The sequence below is a fragment of the Dermacentor andersoni genome, chromosome 1 (assembly GCF_023375885.2).
Source record: "Dermacentor andersoni chromosome 1, qqDerAnde1_hic_scaffold, whole genome shotgun sequence".
NCBI lineage: Eukaryota > Metazoa > Arthropoda > Arachnida > Ixodida > Ixodidae > Dermacentor > Dermacentor andersoni.
The window spans coordinates 367765027-367787137 of record NC_092814.1 but is presented as its reverse complement, the minus strand read 5'-3'; the positions used below and the strand labels follow the sequence as shown (position 1 = coordinate 367787137).

Genomic DNA, 22111 nt, shown 5'->3' with positions numbered 1-22111 from the left:
AGCCGTTCACTTTGTGCCACTATGGTATGTGCTTTTTCAGAATATGGCTTTTGTTTTTAATGTATGCCGAATGTATTCAAGCGAGATTTGTTTGCGAACACATCGCATACTATCTCTCGCGAGGCTGTCAGTACACTTCAATGCGTCGTCAATGATGTCTGTCGGGTATTTCTGTTCTCTGAGTGTTTTATGCAGATATTGACACTTTCGCGCATGAGAGATAACAAGATGTGGAAGGCAGAGAGGTTAACCAGATTAAGTGCGCGGTTGGCTACTGGCTCGTAGAAATCGGAGCGCCTTTGTGAAAGCAGTGCCCGATATTCAATTGATATCAAGAGGAAGTCAACAGAATTAGCAGCATCTCTATTGTTGTTTTGTAAGGGCATATTCTTTGAAATCGAACGAGCTGGCTGTAGGCGTTGATGGTTTCGCAGTGCTTCATATCACTACTATTGAAATTGAGGTTTTTGCGCTGATTAGTGTGTTTCCTTAATAGCTTAGTCATCAATTTACCGTCACCCCACGTGATCATGACATGAAGAAAGTTAATGCTGAGCAGTGAGTGGGAATGGCAAAAGTCATATTAGGATGCGTGTTATTGAAATTGTAATTAAAAAATGTAGATTTCATTCACCATGCTACCAAATTAGGAATATAAGGTCACTTAAAAAAGAAAAACAAGAGATCTGACTATGTACAGGGTGTATTTACAGTGACATGCAAGGCTCTCAACAGAGTGATGGACAACTCGCACGAAGAACGACAGCGTCCTCCTCGCCGTCTTTGCAAAGCGACGGTGCTTTCTCCTCGCCTTTATTAGTCTCGTAAGAATATCTTGAATAAAACGCTTCTACTAAAATGGCTTGAAGTGTAGGCTAGTCATGAATTCATTTTATATTGAAGCCATAAAAATATTAGTGTAATTCAGTCTGACTCTCAATTCCATGGACGTGCCGAAGACATGAACGTAGTGCTGCTCGTCAATATAAAAGTTTTTCGATTCTAGAATAATGGAAAGTAAAATACTTAGGTCAGTGAACCTGCCTATCCATGCTACACCCATTGTAGGTATGAACAAACCACCGCTATACCGTTGTTGTGAGGAATGTGAGCGTAAAGAGATGAAACGTCTAGACTGACCTTTGATGAAACAAGGACACCAAGATCGAGGATGTCGTTCAGAAAATGGTTAGTGCCCGCAATGTAAGAAGAAAACTTGGAGAAAATTGCATTATTGTCTATCGACATAACATGAAAGATTTTCGATGACAGTTGGTATTACAGAAATTATGCGCCTACCAGTGCCTATGAATTTTTTGGCAGTGAGTATGACCTTACAGACACTGAGTTACAGACACCGGCTTTTCCGCGCGTCTCCGAGGTGGACGGCGTTAATCCCGCTCTTTACACCGACTACATCACAATGTGATGTGACGGCGGAAGTGAAGGCGCAGAGTCGAGGTATAGCTACAGGCGGCCCTGCGCTGCACGGAGGAAATTTTGGTGGGCACGGGGCTCCGCGGCTTTACCCGCCCAAGTCCGAACTTCTTTTGTATCGACCGACTAGGAGGGGGCGCATCCCCAAAGGGCAGGTCCCTCTTGGGAAGGTCGACATCTCCATTCGCACGGCCATTGGGCAGTAATTCCCAGGGTGGAGGTCATCCGCGTACTGGGCATGCTGATCGAAGCAAATGGTAGTAACGGACAAACGATCGCTCGTATCGCCACAAAAACGGTCAACATGGTCAGGCTCATCACTAGGGTCTCCAACAGTTGCGGAGCGCTGGGGGAGGACAACCTCCTTAGGATGTACCACGCCTTACTATTGAGTCACATTGCGTACGTGGCCATCGCGCAGCGCTGGCATAGATACGAGAGGGCGAAGCTCGAAGCGCTGATGCGCAAGAGCATCAAAAAGGTGCTCGGCATCCCCATGGGCACCAGCACGGAGATGCTCATGCAGCTTGGAGTCCACAAGACCATCGACAAGGTTGTCGAGGTACAGCAGGCGGCCCAGGTTGTCAGGCTCTCTTCCTCGCCTGCGGGGAGGCAGACCTTGGAAGCGCTGGACTGCAACCCCACTGCCGCCAGGGAAATGCGGTGCATCCTTGACGCGGGGACGCGGGAGGCCGTCATGGTTTCGCCGTTCACGCGCAACGTCCACCCGCAACACAATTTAGGCAGACGCAGAGCCAGAGCGGCCGCACTTCTCGGATCCGTCGCCGGCGATTCATAATCGGTCGCGTTCGTCAACACTGCTCAATACGGTTAGTCCGACCGGTTCCTGGCAGCCGTGGTAGGTTACAGGCACAACCTCCTTAACGCCACGTCAGTGTGGGGCGCGTCCCCGGCACTGGCGGAACAGGCCGCGGTGGCCCTCGCCCTTTGGGATGGGAGCAGACCGCAGGTCTACAGGGATTGCCGGGTGGCGGTCAGGGCCTTCGCCCCGTGTTCGGTCTCGAGGGAGGTGGCCACCCTGCTTTGCGGCAGGCATGTTGCGCCCCACCTCATCGCTTCGTACCCGGCCCACGGGTCTGCCCCGCCGTTCACAACGCCAACGAGCTGGCCAATGCCCGCGCGCGTGAACTCGCCCGCCGCACCGGCAAACACCGCTCGCGGGCGCTGACGTGGACGCGGGGCTCCACAAGGACTCGCTGCACACATTTAACGAGATTACAAAGTACTATCAGCTCGGCAGAAGCTGCCCCACGCCAAGCTCTGCAGGCCTTAGTCTTCCACCCTTCGCATGTTGCACGCCGGGTCCTGTCCCAGCCTAGCAGCTACGCGGACTCTTTCGAGCCCGATTGTCCGGATCGCGGAGATGCCTTCTGCACATAGAACACATCGGCATCCCCAAGCAAAATGCATGTTAGAAGTGCCGCCCGTGTTTTCCTTATGTGTCTTCCTTTTGTGTGCGTTAACTTGCGAAAAAAAAAAACATATCTTTTAGCAAGCACCAACTAGGCCAACAAGCAGTTGTGTTGCAGCATAGAACACATGCTCTGGCGGTGTCCCTCGTTACGGAACCACGATCATCTCACGACGGAAGAAGAGTGGGAGGAGGCACTCAAGAGCTCCAACCTCGTCACTCAGGTATGGGCCGTCCAGAGGGCCCTTTGCGTGGCGGTCAGGCACGGCCTACCCGTCCCCAGGTGGGAACGATGCGCGGCGGCTCGTCCGTCGTAAGGGGGCTTCGGAGTCGCTTCTCAAGACCTGAATAAAGTTCATTTCCTGCCTGCCTGCCTGCCTGCCTAAATTAGAAGCGCTAGCCTTAACTAGATCAGAAATTTACATTTGTTGTGAAAGCTGGGTTTCTTAAGCTTTTGCGAACGACTGCACATACGCCAAGGAAGAAAGGTACAACGTACTTTCCGGTTGATGCAGTTACGCTGACGGTACGTACAAAAGTAGAATATTGGCAGTATGTATTGCTTCATATGAAAATTAAGCTCCTAGCATTGCGTATCTCCATTATCTCTCTCTCTTTCTCTCAATTATACCCCGCTTGGTTTGCCGATTTCGCTTGGTTCATCCAGAAATAACCAACACCACTAGTGCCCTAAGCGGACTCAGGATGAAAAGCGTAAAAAAATGGCTTGGTGGTGGAAGCGTTGCCCACTTTACTATGGAGGCCAAATGCAAGTATTGGAGCTATCTGAACGCAGAATCATGGCGCAAGTGCCTGCAACCGCTGAGAATTGTTGAAGAGTACGCATTTGGGCTGGTTGGTTCATGATTACGAGCAGTAAACAACTCTAAACAACTGGGCAAGGAGAGGGACACAGACAACAGCGCTGAGATTCTCGCTTTCCGCACATTCAGTGGCGCGTACTAAGTGACCCAAGTTGGCGCGAGGTTCATTGAGGAGCGGCACATAGCTAGCGCGTTATTGGTTCAGCTCGCTTAAGCGTTGGTGTGCAAGGCGTTCATGGAAAAGCTGCACATGCGTGGTGCGTTTGTGGAGCAGCCTGCTAATCCATCGGGTTACTGTCCTTGAGGAACCCTTGTAACGTGGGCTCGATTCCGCTCACCATAGGAAAAACTTAAGGAACATTTTCCGCCATTGAGAGTGGTACATTCCCAGTGGCACGTACCTAGTTACCCGAACTGGCGTCAAAGACCTTAATGGAAAGCGGAACACGCTTACACAGCCAAGGCCTCTTCAAAGATGTTCAATGAAGACCATCACAGACCGAGTGGTACTCATACACTGCTCCTAGTCAGTGTCAAAGAGTTTCGTTGAACAGCGGTACCTACCCAGATCAGCATCTACAGTGACCCAGCTCGGCGCAAGAGCGGCTCATATGTACACATTGCCACATACTCAGTGACTCAAGTCGGTCCGGCGTCTGGTTGTGAACCCTGTTTCCTCAGCACAGCTGCACGATGCGCTACCCGTTCGATCACGGACTACCCAGTGACCCAGGCAGGCGGGGAAATGATTAGATGCAAATATACCTTGATAGATACATGGCCCCGGAAAGTGAGTGAATTAGCCTAACAGTGCGCAATAAAATTATGTGAAACCTATAACAAAATTTGGCCTGTTCTGGTGGATGACCTGAGGAGGCGCATGACTTCAATACATCTCGTCATGTCCAAGTAGCTAATGGAAGTATTATTAACCGTTAAATATGATAAACTTTAATATTAGATTTAGATCTAAGTATTAAAATTCCTTATAGTTAGTTTAAGGACCCTGTATTAGTAACTTACCTGTTGGAAATGTGGGCTATTTGGTATATATGAATATAAATCAAAAAGTAGTAGGACCTGAATGGTTCTTTGAGGAACAGCAGCAAATATAGGCTTCTGAAACGAGGTTGTTCATTGTTTCAAACTGTTTTCAATGAAACAGATAACTATCAAGTCGTTTCAGGGCATGCCTTTGGATGCCGCAGTGCATTAACATTCAAAATATGTTGTAATAATTATAAAAAATTAGCTTCTGCGATGTCAGCAAAAAATGCCCCCAACAGCGTTTCTTTCTTTGCAGTTCTGCGCAGTTTAGAAAGATCGGCATTCTTCCATAAAGAGCTGATCTATCCAGTCAACCTAGATGTATAGAACACAAATGTGGATGTATCGGCCCTGTTTTTATAAAGGACAATTATCCAGATGATTTAGTTTGAGACAACCCAATTATGAGTTTTGTTTTCGTAGAGTCCTATCACGAGTGCAACTTGTACTTTAGAATGAAATATTGCTGTAAGTATAATGAGGCTGAAGGTACGCTTCAAAACATCTAAACGGCCGCTACTTCTATGTATTAAGCACAGCTCAAAAGCTTTATATTAGCGTCGGTGGCCTATGGTACGGTAATTCCTTCGCGCTCACATCTCTTCTGCTTTCTTGTGAGTCCACGCTGAAATTTATGTTACATCCAGAGTGCGGTGAGCCTCGTAAGTTAGACGCCCTCTCTCGAGCAATCTCTCGTTGCTAAACCTCTGGCGTATAATGGTACGACTACCGGTGAAGTCATAAGTGGTACGCACCCAGTAGGAGTGGAAGATACTCGTTGTACGTGATGTGTTGGAATTCTGCGGCTATTATTCGTCGGGTCTCCTGGTACAAGATCTCGTCCTTCCAGCCAGGGTTCAGCCGCTTAAGCTCAGCGGCTACACGGTTGTGCTCCCTCATCCACAACGTGTGCATTGCCGTCAGGCCTACCTGCTCGTTGACGCGGGTGTCACCTGCGAAAAAGACGCGTGCTGATGACTCTGCAGCAGCCTGGGCCCGCCAACTGTACGGCTTTAGCCGCTAAGTGCATGGTAGGCGTAAGAACTGACAAAGAATTCATATAATATTGAAGTCAACATAACATTACGCTAAAGATTGGGGATCTGAATCTGCGAACGGAAAAGTTGAATTTTATATGAAGTTTGCCTTCTTACAGATTCTTTTGTGCTGAAATGTATCCCATGATCACTGGTGGATCCAGAGAGGTTGGGGGCGCACTGCCCTTTTCGCGTTCTCTCTAGGCTTTGATGAACGCCCCCCCCCCCCCCTCCTCCCTCGTTCCCCTGGAGGCTACTCTGCGTTATGTTTTCTCCTCCCAAAGATATTGTTATGGGGAGAAAAGACGCTTGACAATATATTTACAAGGTATATACAATGGGCAGAAAACAGGCATGCAAGATGCACATGGATCCCGTGCGCACGACCATCGGCGATCGTCGTGTTCGTCAGTCCTCTCATCATCGTTCGCTACTACAGTGCCTTTTAGCAATATTATTTCATTCATTTTGCGTGAATTATATTAATTTCAGTTGTGTTTTGACATCATTTTAGTTTGTTGATGTGGAAAGTTTTGCTTAATAACTTCAAATTTCACGCGCTAAGCACACTCCTTGATCGCAGCCCCCCGTTGGTGGAATCATTGCTGAAGGAATAATGATTTGCCCATTATTTTGCTACGCGGGAGACACACTGCCCAATTTCTGTACACCATACGACGCTCATACTCCAGCAGACTAGTGCACATTTTGCGCACAGTTCAATTACGCAAACGCTTGCCATAGGATTTGATACTGAGGTTCAGCTACCAACAACGGTGGCTAAAGGTGAAGAAGAATAAGTTCGGTGGGACACAACGCACGCATGAGCAACATGGCAACAGGTTAATTAAAACAATCGGTCAACGCAATTCTGGGTTCTCGCCTCTGTGTCTCGCCGTCTTAGCTATACTCCGTTTCATACATAGCAGTCAACGCTGTGTAGGCTAGAGAGACATCTTTCAGTGGCTTCGTTCGCACTTGGGCATAGTTCGATGTTTTTTTACAGCATTTTTGCGAAACTCCTTTCTGTATAGGCTCAGTGCTAAGTGAAACAAGTTTCAACACTCAGAAACAAGCAAACTGTGGTATACGGCTCCTAATGCGTTGTTTAGAACATTTTTATTTTTGTCCTCCTATTCGGGTTTCCTGTTTCCAACCCGTCGCGAGGAGCCTCACGTGCATGGTCGCGCGAGCGAACGCTCTTGGCGCTCAGAGAAGCATGGGCAGAACTCGCGGAATGATGACTTTTCTTGACCGAACTTGTGGCTTCCACAGCGTTGACTGCTATGCATGGAACGGAGTGTACACTACACCGCCCTCTAATTTCGACAACCATAACGTTCTGAGCCACGCTCGAAGCTAGGTGAAGCTAGGTGAAATGGGCGTTCGCTACGCTTTGGTGTGCAGAACACCCCTCACTCCGTGCTCGCCCCTATCAATGATATTGAAGCATCGAAGCGGGGTGACGATTGCAAAAAAAAAAAAACACATGGTGGTTGCTGACACAAGAAGCGCTTATGCGCGGACTGGTGCTGTCGCGCTGCCTTGGATCCTGCATGATGTGTCATCAACTTATTCCAGTAGCGGCAATTGAAGAGACGCGGGGTGCCTCTTCAAAGAAGTGATGATGCCGCAGGACATTGCAAGCCTACATAAGATGCCCGAACGCAGCATTCAAGTTTCACGCAAGCCAGCTTCGGGCTTGTAAACAGTGTTCGCTGAAAGGCTCGAGCCTCACGTTTCAGTTTCCCTCGGGCTGGGGCTCTTGCTTTCGGTTTCTCCACTAAGGATCAATTTACGTAATGAGCCAATAAAAATGCTAGTAGCATAACGTGGAAATGAGCGCATGGAGGCGAGGCTGGTGAGACGAGGTTGCATCGGTCATACATATATCTGCAACGAAAAAAATACTTCGCTACGACATTAGGGTGCAAAGAATACTTGCTGAGGAAAAGCTCTATCGAACCTTTTTCTTGTTGTTTTTTTGTTGATATGGTAAATATGGAAAGTTTGGCCGCCGGGATGGCGGTTATGCCATAATCTTAGCTGAACGAAAAAAATAGCCGTCCGTTCCTTACACCTTCCAGGTCCCTCGAGGTTTCCTATCAGGTACCAGACGGTTGACCGCCCGTGTATCTAAAATAGATAGCGCACACAAGTTATAGCCGTGACTTTAATGTTTTTCGCTTTCCCGTTTTGGCGTACCGTATCTCGAGTGGACATTAGGCCGCTATCAGTCGGCGCATAGCAGGAGTTGATTACTTTGGCTCATCTGACGGGGTCGTCGGCGTTTGAGCTCGCGCGTGGAGTACTGGTAACTGCAACGCAGGCTTCGTCAACGACTTTACTGGCAGTGGCTCTTGCTGGCAAATTTTTTCTTGCAGTACAAAGGGTAAGCCATCAGGAAGAAGCACATGCTGCCCTCTTGTGTCTACGTACCATTTCCCTCGGCAAACAAAGTGAATTTCAACCAATTGGGCGAGCTTACAACGCCTCCGCAAGCCGACAGGTACATAACATGCAAAGAGCGCAGATGGCGAAGCAGCTTGGCGGTGTTGCCTTGCGGACAGGTTTATCTACTGCGCCCTGTCCACTTTTTGTATTCAGAGTCAGAATTTCTTGCGCAGGTAGGCGAATTTGCTTTGTTTTTCAATAAGATTAGGATGGCATAATTTATATGCACCAATAGCCATACAAGCGGAGGAAATGTTTATTCCGAATGTCAGAAGACGCCAGAACGTATGTGCACCGCAATATATTGCATCTGGACAATTTTTATTTCAGGGTGCATGCAGCGCATAGTGCTTGCGCCACTTAAGAATGCCTGGCAGATTTACTTATGGTACTAAGAGATAGGGTCTTTAGATTATTTAACTTAATTATGGGGTTTAATGGGATTATGGTTATGGGATTTCATCATCATCATCATCAGCCTGGTTACGCCCACTGCAGGGCAAAGGCCTCTCCCATACTTCTCCAACAACCCCGGTCATGTACTAATTGTGGCCATGTGGTCCCTGCAAACTTCTTAATCTCATCCGCCCACCTAACTTTCAGCCGCCCCCTGCTACGCTTCCCTTCCCTTGGAATCCAGTCCGTAACCCTCAATGACCATCGGTTATCTTCCCCCCTCATTACATGTCCTGCCCATGCCCATTTCTTTTTCTATGAGATTCTAAGGGTTATGGGATTTAATTATGTTTTAATGATCTGCTTGCACAAAGCTCTCGGTAGCAGCATAATGATAATAAAGACTTCGTTTTTTTTCCTACGAGGGTCGTTCACATTGATTTTGATAGCACGCGGCTGAAACGACCAACGAACATCCTGCTCTTTCCACCTGTGTCTCGTGTACAGTAGCTGTAGGTAACAGTATTACGGATACACATTCTCCACCAATAAAAAGGCCACCATTCCATGTCTTCCAACAGTGAATCATACATGCGATGCTAGCTAGACGTTCACTCACTGCTATTCCTTATATAGTCATCTCGCTGGGCGAAACCCTTTAAGCAACTCTCTTATAACATCACAATACCTGCACAGGGCAAAGAAGAAGAAATTGGTCCCTCTTTTTACCAAACAAAAGCTTCTTGCCACTCGTAGTCACTCGTCAGGGCAAAGAACTGCTCTGGATAGTCTCAGCTCAGCGATCGCCTTTGATCGCACAGTGAACGCTGTTGAGTGAAGGGGTTCATCGCTTGTTCTTGCTTTCCTTTCACCTTTGCTGCTGTGGAGCAGCAGAGGTGGAGCAGACCAGGTGGAACGGGGTTAACCTCTCGGGGTTTCCTTTTTTGTCTCTCTCTCCCTCTAAAATAGGAATACAGCGCGAGGCGTAATAGATCCTAGTAGCCGTCAATAGAAGAGGCGTGTGTGATTTCGTGTTTGCGAGTGTATTTGGCTCTGCCGAGGTATCGTGTGTTTCGTGAGGTATAAGCAAAACTGAGCGAACACTTTTTTTCTCGGTAATTTTTATTTGTCGAAGGTGACCTGTTTCTCTCCAGCCAGCACGTCAGCATATAAGAAATGTCATATATATATATATATATACATATATATATATACTTTCATCCACTTTCATTTCCACTAATTTATCGTTTCTTTATTTCATTTATGACTCAAAAGCAATTGCCCTGATGTTGTCCATGGTGTCGGTGTTTGTTGGCTTCGTATGATATGACCATATATATATACATTCTATCTGCATTCATTTACTCATTTTTGTAATCATTTCTTGCTCTTTGTGATAGTGGCCCACTGGATATCGTGATTGATACCAACCTTCTTCAATCCATAATACTTAAACCACTCTCAGATCAGTACGGATGCTCGAAGCTATGGCAATGGCGTATAACCCGGCGGTCATGCAGCGCACGCGCTCGCAATCTTTAAGGTCGTACACACCGCGACTGCACATATGTCAGTGAGGTTACAATGAAAGCAAGCGTACTTCACATGAGGACCCAAGTCCCCGCCTGTGTGTAGTCGGCAGGAGCAAAGCTTTTCATTCGGTAGCACTCAGGAAGGACTCACCTCCTCGGAAGCAAGCGCCGTCCCCGATACAGGCTTGAACACCTTCAGGTTGTAAAGGCAGCATCTCATCACTGCTGAATACTGTCGACGCCAGGCGGCCTGCAAGTTGTCACGAAATCATATTAGCATGGTGAGTTGTACGAGTTGACTGATCCTAAGTGTGGAAACTCGATGCAAAGAATGGAGCCAGTAAAGCACGCAGGACGTGGTAGCACGGGGAAAGCTATACCACGCCATGTGTGAATCTACGGGGACTCGAATAACGAAGCCCTTGCGTTATTTGCCTTACGGAGGAAGACCTTCATGTGGCTTCTCAGCACGGCTGCATATATATATATATACGAGTACATAGGATGTTCTATCAAAAAAAAAAAAAAATTGCCACGAATCTCAATGCAAATCGTCATGTCGGAGTGTTTCTATGATTTCATTCACTGGTTGATTGCTTAATACGTCTATGTGTCTTGGTCCTAAATGTGTTGCTTTTTAGCAGCCTTAACTAGCTCCATTATCTTTTTCCAGGAAGGTTTGGATGTAATTACAAAACACACAAACTAAGCATTTCTTACTAGCCTTCATTGGCCCAGTTCTCGGGCAACCAGAGTGAGGGTGGTTTAGAACGTGGGAAATTTTGGAATATTGAATTGTATATTTTTGATATTGGTCTTTGTGTGCTAATGTTAGCAACCGAAGTTTGGACTTTTCACAATGTGCCCTACAATATTATAATTCCCATCTCTTTTGTTTTCTAACTAATGAAAATGGCACCTCAAAATTTAACAATTTCAATGCATACGAAAAATGTTTATAGCTGGAGTAAACAGGTTCCACATGTATCTTACAGTGCTTCCTTTCGTGTTTCCTGCCTTTACCCACCGCATTTACAGCACCATGCGGTGACAAAAAACCACCAACGGCTCTTTGTCCAAGCAGTCGTCCTTGGTAACATGTCATGTATTTCTTTCGAGTGGTGAAATTCCCGAATGTTTCCCACATTTGTCGTACCCCTGTAAGAATTGCTTTTCTAGAATTGTTGTTGTACCCTCTACCTAATTTGTGGCCTCTTCTCACAGTGCAATTCTCATACCGTCTGTCATGCTACGCAGAGCCTTCGCTTCTTCTTCCGTGGAGCCGTAGATGGCCGAGCCATCAAGGTACGCCGTCAACTGATTCAGCTGCTCGCGGGGTCCTGCACGGCGAAGCGGAATACAAAGAAGTAAACGCGCATCAGTAAAACACAACATTCAGCTAGTGTTGCACAGGGAAATGGGCACCGAGAAGAAAGTTAGAACATACATCACGGCAGTTTAGATGGCCACTAGCAGATGGCCACAACACACAAAGAAATTATTGGTTATTCTGGTGTTTTATGTGCAGAAACCACGATTTGATTTTAAAGCACGCTGTAGTTGGAATAATTTTCATCACCTGGAGATCGTTTATTTTGGTTTCTTTCTGCTTTTTAATTGTGCTCCTTAATCAAAAATTTTAAAAAATGATGCGGAATATAAATTAGTTTAAAGAGGCTTTGAGGTCCTTCCGGCATCAGGTCGCATAAACGCAGCGAGATGCGAATAGAAATTATTATATAAATGTAAAAATTTAGTAAATGACTAAAGCAGAAGAAAAAGGAGTTACAAGACACGCAGGGCGACAATTGTCCATAGTATGTGCAACAACATTTTGAAAGCGTTCGACTTAAACATAGGATGCATGATAAAAATAAAACATTTGATAAAATATGTAAATAAGGCAGCGCGAAAGAGGTTGCAACTGAGATGCCGCAAGATAATCCGCATTTATTCAGGCTCTTGTAACCATTCAGAAAAACGGGGTCTGCGAAGGACCGGACTGCCGCTCACGTGAGGTTGTCGTGGCGATCTCGTAGATGGCGGTAATTGCGTGTTCCCGGCCTAACCAGTTTTCCAATTTTGTTATCCACTGTCAGTGTTTCTGTAGCGGGTGGCTATTACAAATATTTACTACTGCAGTTATTCGAGAACCGAATGTAAATGAGCAAAAACTAGATGGAGGAACGAAAATATGTCATTTTTGCCTTCTGTGCAGTGCAAGAAATTTATGTTATTGTAGTACCCAGTTTATCCCCCTTCGGTTTACATGGCATTACGTGCTTTTTATAATTCAGGTTTTACGCCACCTTGCATTATGCACGTAGTTATTATAATCCAGGGACTGAAATTCTTACCGTATGTAGATGTCATATCAGCAATGCACTGTAAAGAACAATCGCGGACATGCTTTTATCTACCATTCACTTGTAAGGTCTATTACCTGTAGCACTGCATAGCTATCGGGTTTATAAACCCAACAACAATATTTCATGAAGGCAAAAACCCTAAATCGTGAAAAGTGTTTGTGAAATCGCTTTTGTTTTCTCTTATGAGAAGCCAGTACATGATGGGTGCGTTAGTTTTAGTACTAGGAACATGCAGAAAAATTCAGTAGCTGCAGAAACGGTACTCATGCCAGCTACAGGGGCAAGCAATACAATGTGGCTATACAAGCAATACAATGAGCAAACGTATGTTTGAACATGAAAAAGAAAGGACGAAAGAACCTATTTCCCTCTGCCCCCCTCCTCTGTTCTAACCGGTCTTCTGCGCAAAGCGTTTTTCATGCCAGAATGTTTTTTATTTGTGCCATTCCACGTATTTTTTTTTTCTAGAGAAACAGCGCCCCCCCCCCCCCCCCCCCCTTCTCCCAACACAACGGCAGAACTTGACCGCTAGGCAAGCGACCCGCTGGCTTTGGGCAAAGTACACTTTCTTGTGCTGTTAGTGAGTTTGTTCTAAATGGCCAAGTAGCAACAAGTCTCCGTGTAGTTCTCACCAAAGGCACACTTGGGCCTCGGAGCCGCCACGGAACGAACGAACTCGAGGCAATTCTGTTGGAACTGGCCGTAGAAGCGATCGTTGGGCGACAGGTCGATCTGCATGCAGGCGAAGTGGCGCTTCGTCGGATTCGCCACCAGCTGCGGGTCGCAGCAGGTGATGGCTGAGCCGTTGCTAACTGGATGTTTCGGAAGAAAGGGCAGCAACCTATTAGGCAAATTGCTGTTGTTCACGCATTCTTTTATGTTTTTGTTTTTGTTTCAGCAACTCTACAAAAAAGGAAAACTTCTTGGAAGTCTGCTTTGCAATATGTATTCAGGAATGCGGCCTTGAACGCACGTGTTACATAGGTCTGGTTGAATTTTTTTAAAGCAACCATGCTTCTTTCCTGGTTGCTGAGTAATGAACACTTCTGTAATTCTTTTTTTTTTTTTCGATGGGGGCGAAATGCGAAAACAACCGTGTGCTTAGATTTAGGTGCACGTTAAAGGACTCCAGGTAGTCGAAATTTCCGGAGTCCCCCACTACGGCGTGCCTCATAATCAGAAAGTGGTTTTGGCAGGTAAAACACCATAATTAAGATTCTTTCGTTTTTAATATGCATGCCAGCTATTGGTAAACATAGCTGCGAGTGGTATAAACATTGTCTTCCTCACAGCAGACATTCCATGTTCTTTTATATTTCAACAGTGCTGCATGCAACATCTATACGTTACCATTAAAAGAAATTTGCTGGTATTACGCTTGCAAGTTGCTCTCGTTGTTTTGTGGTCTTCAGGTGATTCAGTCTACTTTGGATGTTTACCTTTCCGAGTGCGTTAATTGCGAGATAAATTACCGCCGAGAGATTATTTTCCGGCTGACTTACTGCTGGTATGTGTTTCTCTACTGATTGTACTTCTTTGCTAACGCTGGAGGTTTCAGTAGAAATTGCCATTGCAATGCAGGAACGGAAGGCGCAACGAAAGTTTTTACAAATTGCAATGGATGGCAACATTACTGAGCTTACAGGGTCTGGATGCATTTTAATCGCAAAGCATAGATAAAAATACATGAAAGTGTAGATATAATTCGGAAAACACTAGGTCCGTTAAAGGTAGGTCAGATATAATTTAGGATAATTGCAACTTACAGCCACAGAAACATACTTACACAGGGTGTCCCAGCTAACTTTAGACCAAGTTTAAAATATGCAAGTGCCACGTAGCTGGACACAACAAAGGTTACTTTGTTTGTCGTCGCTTGAACATACTGAATTTATTTTTTTCATTCCACCTACTTAGATAATTATTCTTAATTGATCAAATTCTCAGATATTATAATTAGATGATACGTGTCAATGATAAAATTGTACAGCGATATGAAAAACTCCTGATACGACTTTCTGTTGCTTAATACGTGCTACATAAAAGCGTTTTTCCGAGCGTGAAAAGAGCTCACGAAAACACGCAAAATTGCTAGACGACTGGCTGCTCGAGCCACTTTGCGTGTATTCGCGGGCTTCTTTCACGCTCGGAAAACACTTTTATGTAGCACGTATTGAGCAACCGAAAGCTGCATCAGGAGTATTTTTATGTCACTCGGCAATTTTCTTATTTACACGTTTCATCTAATTATAATGTATGATAAGTTGCTAATTAATTAAGGCTAATTATTTAGTTATGCGGAATGAAAAAATTTAGTATCTCCAACCGACGGCAAACAACCTTACCTTTGTTTGGTCCAGCTACATGGCATTTGCATATATTTGAACTCTCGCTAAAGTTATCTGGGACACCCTGTATATGCTCAGTGAGCTACACATCGCGTTTTTAGGAGGGCGCATGACTCAACTCACATCGTGTAACTCCAGTCAATGTGAGGTCGTGGTCAATAAACTGACCAAACTGCATTAACATGAGGGTATGCAGCGGGTTCGGTACATCGGCGTCTGGCGCCAGCGTCACGGACACTGTTCTCGCACTGGGAAGCGGCCCTCCATCGATGCTCACACGAGGAAGCGTGATGCCTGCGATGAAAATAACGGAATAGGTATACATACGTGCGGCAGTATTATTTGTCATCTGCTCTTGCGAAGCATTGAAGGGTCAGTAAACAAGAGGTTTAAATACACCTGCATTACTTATTTGCAATGCTTCAATGCGGCAAAATAGACACTGAGAAGAGGTTTATTTGCGGCTCTTTATGCAAGGGCACTGCGACCATGAACGGCGAGACAGCCCGAAGCACTGTCGAAAAAAACGCCAGCAATCAAAAGCGCGGGCCGAGCCGCGCGTTGGCGATGGGGCTGTGCCACGAAACGCGTCTTCTTCTTCACAATCTTGACAAAAGAGCCATCGTGGCGCCTTAAGAATCGGGGGGCAGAGGGTCGTGGTAGGGTTTCAGACGCGAGACGTGGAGAATGTCACGTCCACGCCGGCGCAAGTCGTCAGGTGGTCACAGTGGCTCAATGAGGAAACTTACCGGGGATGTTCGCTCCAAGACTCGGCAAGGCCCTTCGTATTTTGGGACGAGTTTCGAGAAAAATCCCGCCGTTTGAAAAGGGACAGACAGCCACACAAGAGAGCCTTGAGCATGGGTGGTGTTTGGAAGCGAGTCGGTGCGATTTTTTTTATGGCGCTGCTGTTGCTGTGTCGTAAAGTTGCGCGCGAGCTCGCGGAATTCTTCGGAGGCGTCAGAACGGTAAGGAAAAAGCGTGTCGATGGTATACGTAGGCTCGCGGCCATACAGGATCAAGAAAAGTGAAAATCCCGTAGTGTCCTGCATCGCGGTGTTGTACACGAACGTGATGAATTGAAAGATGCGGTCCTAGTTACCATGATAAGATGCCACGTACATTGAGAGCATATCACCAAGAGTGCGGTTAAATCACTCTGTGAGCCCGTTAGTCTGGGGATGGTATACCCCGCTTTTCCTATGAATAATGTGGCATTCGGAGAGCAAACCTTCGACGACTTCGGAGAGGAAGGTGCAACCTCTATCGCTGGGGACTTCTCGAGGTGCGCTATGTCGAAGGACGAAAGAGGCTACATCCCGCGCTGTAGCACTTGATGAAGCAGCAGTTTCGGCGTAGCGTATCAACTGGTCAACAGCAACTACGATCCACCGATTGCCGTCTGGTGTCATAGGAAGCAAGCCGTATAGGTCGATGCCGACGCGATCGAAGCGTCTGGCAGGGCACGGGAGCGGCTGCAAGGCACGAAACGGACGTAAAGGCGGCCATTTGCGGCGTTAGCAGTCAAGACAGCACCGAACAAGCTTTTGTACAATATTGTACATGCCGCGCCAGTAGTAGTGGTGGCGGATGCGTTCATACGTCTTGAAAACTCCGGCGTGGCCACACTGCTGATCGTTGTGGAAAGAGGCACATATTTGTGATCGTAACCCTGCGGGGAATCACAAGAAGCCACCTACGGCGTTCAGGAGCGTAATTGCGTCGGTAGAGCAGCTGGTCACGAACGGCGAAGTGAACTGCTTGGTGTTGGAGGGTTTGGGATACAGGGATGGCCGATGATCCAGATAGATAGTCGAAAAGAGAAGCGATCCGCGGGTCACGACGTTGTGCGGTGCCAAAGAAGTCCATGTCGCGAGATGACACGGGGTGTGCGGAAGTTGTTCAGCAGGCCTAGTCTGCTGGTAAAGGGGAACGAGCTACGGTATACGACGCGAATATTGTTGCCCCATTGCTAGTATACATATACAATTTATGCCTCGATACCGGAGTCTTCCCGCATAAAATGCAAGTCGCTAAAGTAATCCCGTTATTCAAGCGGGGGGACAGGACTCTTATGACAAATTGCAGGCCCATATCCATTTTGCCAGTGTTCTCAAAAGGCCTGGAAAAGGTTATATTTAAACGTCTTTCTACATTTCTGGAAAATAAAAACCTCTTAACTGACTGTCAGTACGCCTTCCGTAAAAACCGGTCAACACAACTTGCCTTGTTGGATCAAAAAGAATTTATTCTCAAAAACATCGAAGAGCGCTTGCTCACACTTACAGTGTTAATAGATTTTACAAAAGCTTTCGACTGCATTAATCATGAACTTCTACTCAATAAATTGTTTAACTATGCAATTCGCGGCGTCGCTCTTGACTTAATTAGATCATATCTAAGCTCCAGAGTTCAGTTTACACACGTAAATAACCTGTCATCTCAGTTAAGGAACGCATGGATAGGAGTGCCGCAAGGGAGCCTACTTGGCCCTCTACTTTTCAATATCTATGTTAATGATATTGTCAATATTGACAATGACACCAAATACATCATCTATGCTGATGACACTACACTACTGTTTTCGTCTCATCATACCTCAGACTTGTTAAGGACTGCCAATGCAGTACTAGACAAACTACATGTGTGGTCCGTTAAAAATGGTCTCATAATAACACTACTAAAACTAAAGCCATATTATTCCAAGCCAAGAACAAAAACGCTACGCTGCCTGCTGACATTACACTAAATTCGGAGAAAATTGAACTAGTGAGCTCAGTTAAGAGTCTAGGGATCATTTTCGACCACGATATGTCGTGGAATAGCCATATATTATCACTTGTCACTAAACTTTCACAGATAGTTGGACTGGTTTTCTCCCTTAGGTACCTTCCAGGACATGTAAAAATGCTAACATATAACGCCCTTTTCATCAGTCATCTGAATTATTGCTCCCTTGTCTGGGGTACCACATCTGTCACAAATATAGGTAGACTATTCATAATTCAGAAAAAAATTCTCCGTGTGATATGTGATGTACCATGGGACTCCCGAAGTGAACCTCTTTTCCAAGAACTGAAAATACACAAAGCGCATGATTTGTACACTTACAGGTTAGTCCGTGCATACGTTAGAGAGTGCAAATCGAATAATTGCTGTATCCGTTCCATAGCTAACCTTAAACAGAACATACGCCATTATCAAACACGATCTCCAGAATATTGGCACGTAATGCACCCGCGCACTAATTATGGAAAGCAAATGATTGCTTATACGCTGCCTTTCCTGCTTAAGACACTGATCGCCGTTGATATCGATGTTTTACAGTCTTCGTTAACTAGTCTGTATAATTATTATTGCTGCTAGAGCTGGTTTTATGCCTTATACTTTGTACTTGTAGATCACAATATTACTTTTGCACAACTATCTGCTCTTAGTATGCGTGGATGATCTTAGTGTCGTTTTTTTCTTTTTTTTCATACTGCTGATTTTTTAATATGCAAGCAAAGTAACTTGTTTTGGTTTATCAATGTTTGTGTTTATCAATTTGTGTTTGTTTCTTTTGCGTTAATTTATTCGCCCTTTTCTGCTTAATTGTTATCATTTCCATAAGCACTGTTTTCCCCCCTGCTGCTGCCATAAAATGGGTTTTAGGACTTAGTCAAGCTGCTGACGCAGCTTTTTTCCTCAAGATCTGTCCATATTCAAATGTATGCTGTATATGGGAATAAAGCACTTACTTACTCCTGGATGCGTAGTGCCCAACGGGCTAGGCGGCCAATGGGATATTTCAAGTTGGCGAGCCAACATAGTGCGTGGCGATCTTTGACTAAGTCGAATGGGCGCCCGTATAGGTACGGTTGGAACTTGCCAAGTGCCCATACTACAGCCAAGCACTCTTTTTCGGTCACGCTGTAATTGATTCAGGCTTCGTCAGCGTGCGACTCGCATAGGCGACTACATATTCGGGGTAGCCAGGCTTTCGATGGGCGAGGACGGCGCCGACACCGACCCCGCTGGCGTCTGGACGTACCTCAGTTGCAGCTGACGGGTCGAAATTGCGAATAGGTGGGCAGGTGAGAACATGACGCAGCATAGCAAAGGTGGAGTCACAAACAGGGCACCAGGAGGAGAGGGTGTCGTCACCGCGTAGAAGTTGAGTCAATGGCACCATGATCGATGCGCAATTCCGAACGCAGCGCCGGAAATATGAGCACAGGCCCACAAAGCTTCGAAGTTCTTTGATGGTCTTAGGCTTCGGAAACTCATCGACTGCTCGACGTTTTGCAGGATTGGGTAGAACGCCGTGCTTGCACACAACGTGGCCTAATATGGTGAGCTCTCGCGTGGCGAAACGGCACTTCTTGAGGTTGAGTTGGAGGCCAGCGTTCTTTAGACAGGTCAAAACATGTCTGAGGCACCGCAGGTGAGTCGGAAAATTAGGAGAGAAAACCACGACATCGTCGAGGTAACACAGACATATAGACCACTTGAGGCCACGCAGCGTGTTGTCCATGAGTCGTTCAAGCGTGGCAGGGGTGTTACAAAGACCGCAAGGAATCACGTTAAATTCATATAAGTCGTCAGGCGTAATGAATGCGGTTTTCTGGCGATCCGCCGCAGCCATCGGTACCTGCCAGTACCCTGAGCGCAAGTTGAGGGACGAGAAGAATTCTGCTCCCTGAAGACTGTCGAGGGCGTCGTCGATGCGCGGCAAAGCATAGACGTCTTAGCGCGTTACCTTATTTAACCGACGGTAGTCGGCGCAAAAGCGAATGGACCCATCCTTTTTGCGAACGAGAACGACAGGAGATTCCCAGGGACTGTGCGAAGGTTGAATAACGTCACAGCGCAGAACATCTTCGACTTGGGTGGTAATGACTCGACGCTCTTCGGCAGAGACGCGGTACAGTCGTTGATGTAACGGCTGTAGTGAACCGGTGTCAATGTAGTGCTGCACTTCCGACGCGCGGTCCAGTTGAGGTTATGAAACGCCGAAGGAACTTCTAAAGTGGGGCAGGAGATTAAGCAAGGTGGCGCGTTCGGCAGGTGTGAGGTTATCGGCGATAGCACTCGAGAACGCAACCCTGGACGTCTCCTCAAGCGCGGAAATCGACGATGGTTGGCCGGAGTCGACATCAAGTCTCCGGGAACGTCAACCAGAGACGAAGAGTCGAGGAGTTCCACGAAGCCAAGGCATTCACGAGCGAGCAACGTAATTGGCGCCCAGAGGGGATTGTAGAAGTATATATTGCTGCAGATGCCGGGCGATGTCATGCGTTGCGAAGGGTAGTGGGACAGATTTACGGCTCATGAAGACGTTGGACGGTGTGAAGAGGACCTTTGCACCAGTGATGACATCGCAAGAGACGGGTACGAGGGCGAAGGAGCCAGGCGGAATATCTGTGTCCTCGCGCACGGTAAGTTTATAATGGCCATCGCCGTCTTCGTGCAATGGTGCGTCAGACAGAGGGGTAAATTCAACTTCGGCGCGTGCGCAGTCGATCACGGCTTTATGACGGGAGAAGTCCCATCCGAGGATGGTCATGCGAGCAGGTGGGAAGAACAATACACTCGATGATATAAATAATGCTGTGAATAAGCACACGTACAGGCTGCGTGCGGAGTGACGTGCTGCGCGCTTGCCGTACGAAGCGACAGTCCAGAAAACGGCGTGGTCACCTTGCGCACTGAACGGCATAGTTTGGTGGCTATCACAGAAACGGCTGCGCCGGTATCCTCATCAGCGAATGCAGGATCACCTTCTACAGAAATTTCGACCACGTTAGCAGGACAGGCGCGAGGACTTAGACAGTTCGAATGGGGCGCAGTCCTTGCCTCTTGAACTGCGACGTTCAGTTTTTCTGTTCAGGTAGTGCGGCTCGCCGACGCATTGGGGAGAGTGAGCGTCGGCGAGGGGATGGCGAGCGACGCGACGGAAATTCTGAGAGGTCAGCACGAGTCTACGGTTGGGGGGAAGGAGCGGCGTATTGGCAAAAGGGCTGGTTGCCGTACTGGAAGGGCCGAGAGGCGTCGTCGAACGCTTGTGGGCGACAGTGGCAATATCGGACGACGGCGGCAATATCGGGCTACGTGTCCAGGAGTGCAGCAAGAATAACAGATGGGACGATTGTCAGGCGTCCTCCAAGGATTAGCTCTCGGTGCGGTCCACGATGCAGCATGGGCTTCCGGTGGCACCGGTTGGGACTGGGTCGGACTGATAAAGGCGCCGGCGGAGGCCTGTGTACTGCCTGCGCGTACGTAAGAGGCGCGGCCACAGGCAGGACTTGCTGCGCGTAGGTGAGAGGCGGGGCGACAGGCTGCACTGCCAGCGCAGGATTGAGATTCGCGGCTGCAGGCGGCTGATGGCGAGTGGAAGGGACAACTTCAGCGACCTCTTCGGAAATTAGGGTGCGGAGCGTGTTTGGAAGACGGGAGGTGGGCTCCTGAGTGAAGGGGACTAAAGAAAGTCGGCGGGCAACTTCCTCACGCGCAAAGTCCTTGACCTGCTGAAATAATGAGGATGGGTCGTACATGCTGTCACGGCTCGCCAATGAGTCGTCGCTTCACAGAGCACGCCGAGTCGAAGCGCGTTGCTTTCTTAACTCATGGTAACTTTGGCATACGCTGACGACTTCACTGATGGTGCGCGGATTTCTGGCTCGGAGCATCTGGAATGCGCCGTCATTGATGCCTTTCAGTATACGGCGAATTGGTTCAGCTTCAGGCATGGCGGCGTTGACTCGTTTACAAAGGTGCACGACGTCTTCAATGTAGCTCGTGAATGTTTCTGCCGTCTGGTGTGCTCGGGAACGCAAGCGTTGTTCAGCGCGCAGCTTGCGAACAGCGGATCGGCCGAACACTTCCGTAAAGGTTGTCTTGAAGACTGACCATGTGGGTACGTCACTTTCGTGGTTGTGAAACCAGAGTTAGGCAACACCAGCCAGATAAAAGATCACGTTGGTTAACTTCGCTGGATCATCCCAGGTGTTGTGCGCACTCACCCGTTCATATGACGCAAACCAGTCTTATACGTCTTCCTCGTGTGCACGGCTGAAGACTTTGGGGTCTTGTTTTCGTGGAACGCCGCTGCAGGTGACGAACAGTGGCGTCGGCGCCGTTTGGGATCAGCTGTCGGTCATGGCGGTAGTAGCGTTCTTGATCGCAGCTCCATAGTTTGAAGCGACGGGGTTTGAGTCCCAGCACCTCCACCAATTGAGAAGAGGTTTATTTGC

General features: G+C 47.3%; 1 protein-coding gene across 2 annotated transcripts in view; it reads right to left on the bottom strand.

Annotated features, from left to right (window-relative positions):
* Positions 1 to 22111, bottom strand: part of LOC126516867 (salivary peroxidase/catechol oxidase-like) — a 150490-nt gene that overhangs the window by 91512 nt on the left and 36867 nt on the right. For both annotated transcript variants that reach the window (XM_055063972.2, XM_050166954.3), the window contains exons 7-11: positions 15000 to 15170; positions 13161 to 13340; positions 11398 to 11499; positions 10311 to 10409; positions 5496 to 5693 (exon numbers count right to left, since the gene is read on the bottom strand). In XM_055063972.2, the coding sequence (XP_054919947.1) occupies positions 5496 to 5693; positions 10311 to 10409; positions 11398 to 11499; positions 13161 to 13340; positions 15000 to 15170 (750 nt within the window). The remainder of the gene's footprint in view (positions 1 to 5495; positions 5694 to 10310; positions 10410 to 11397; positions 11500 to 13160; positions 13341 to 14999; positions 15171 to 22111) is intronic.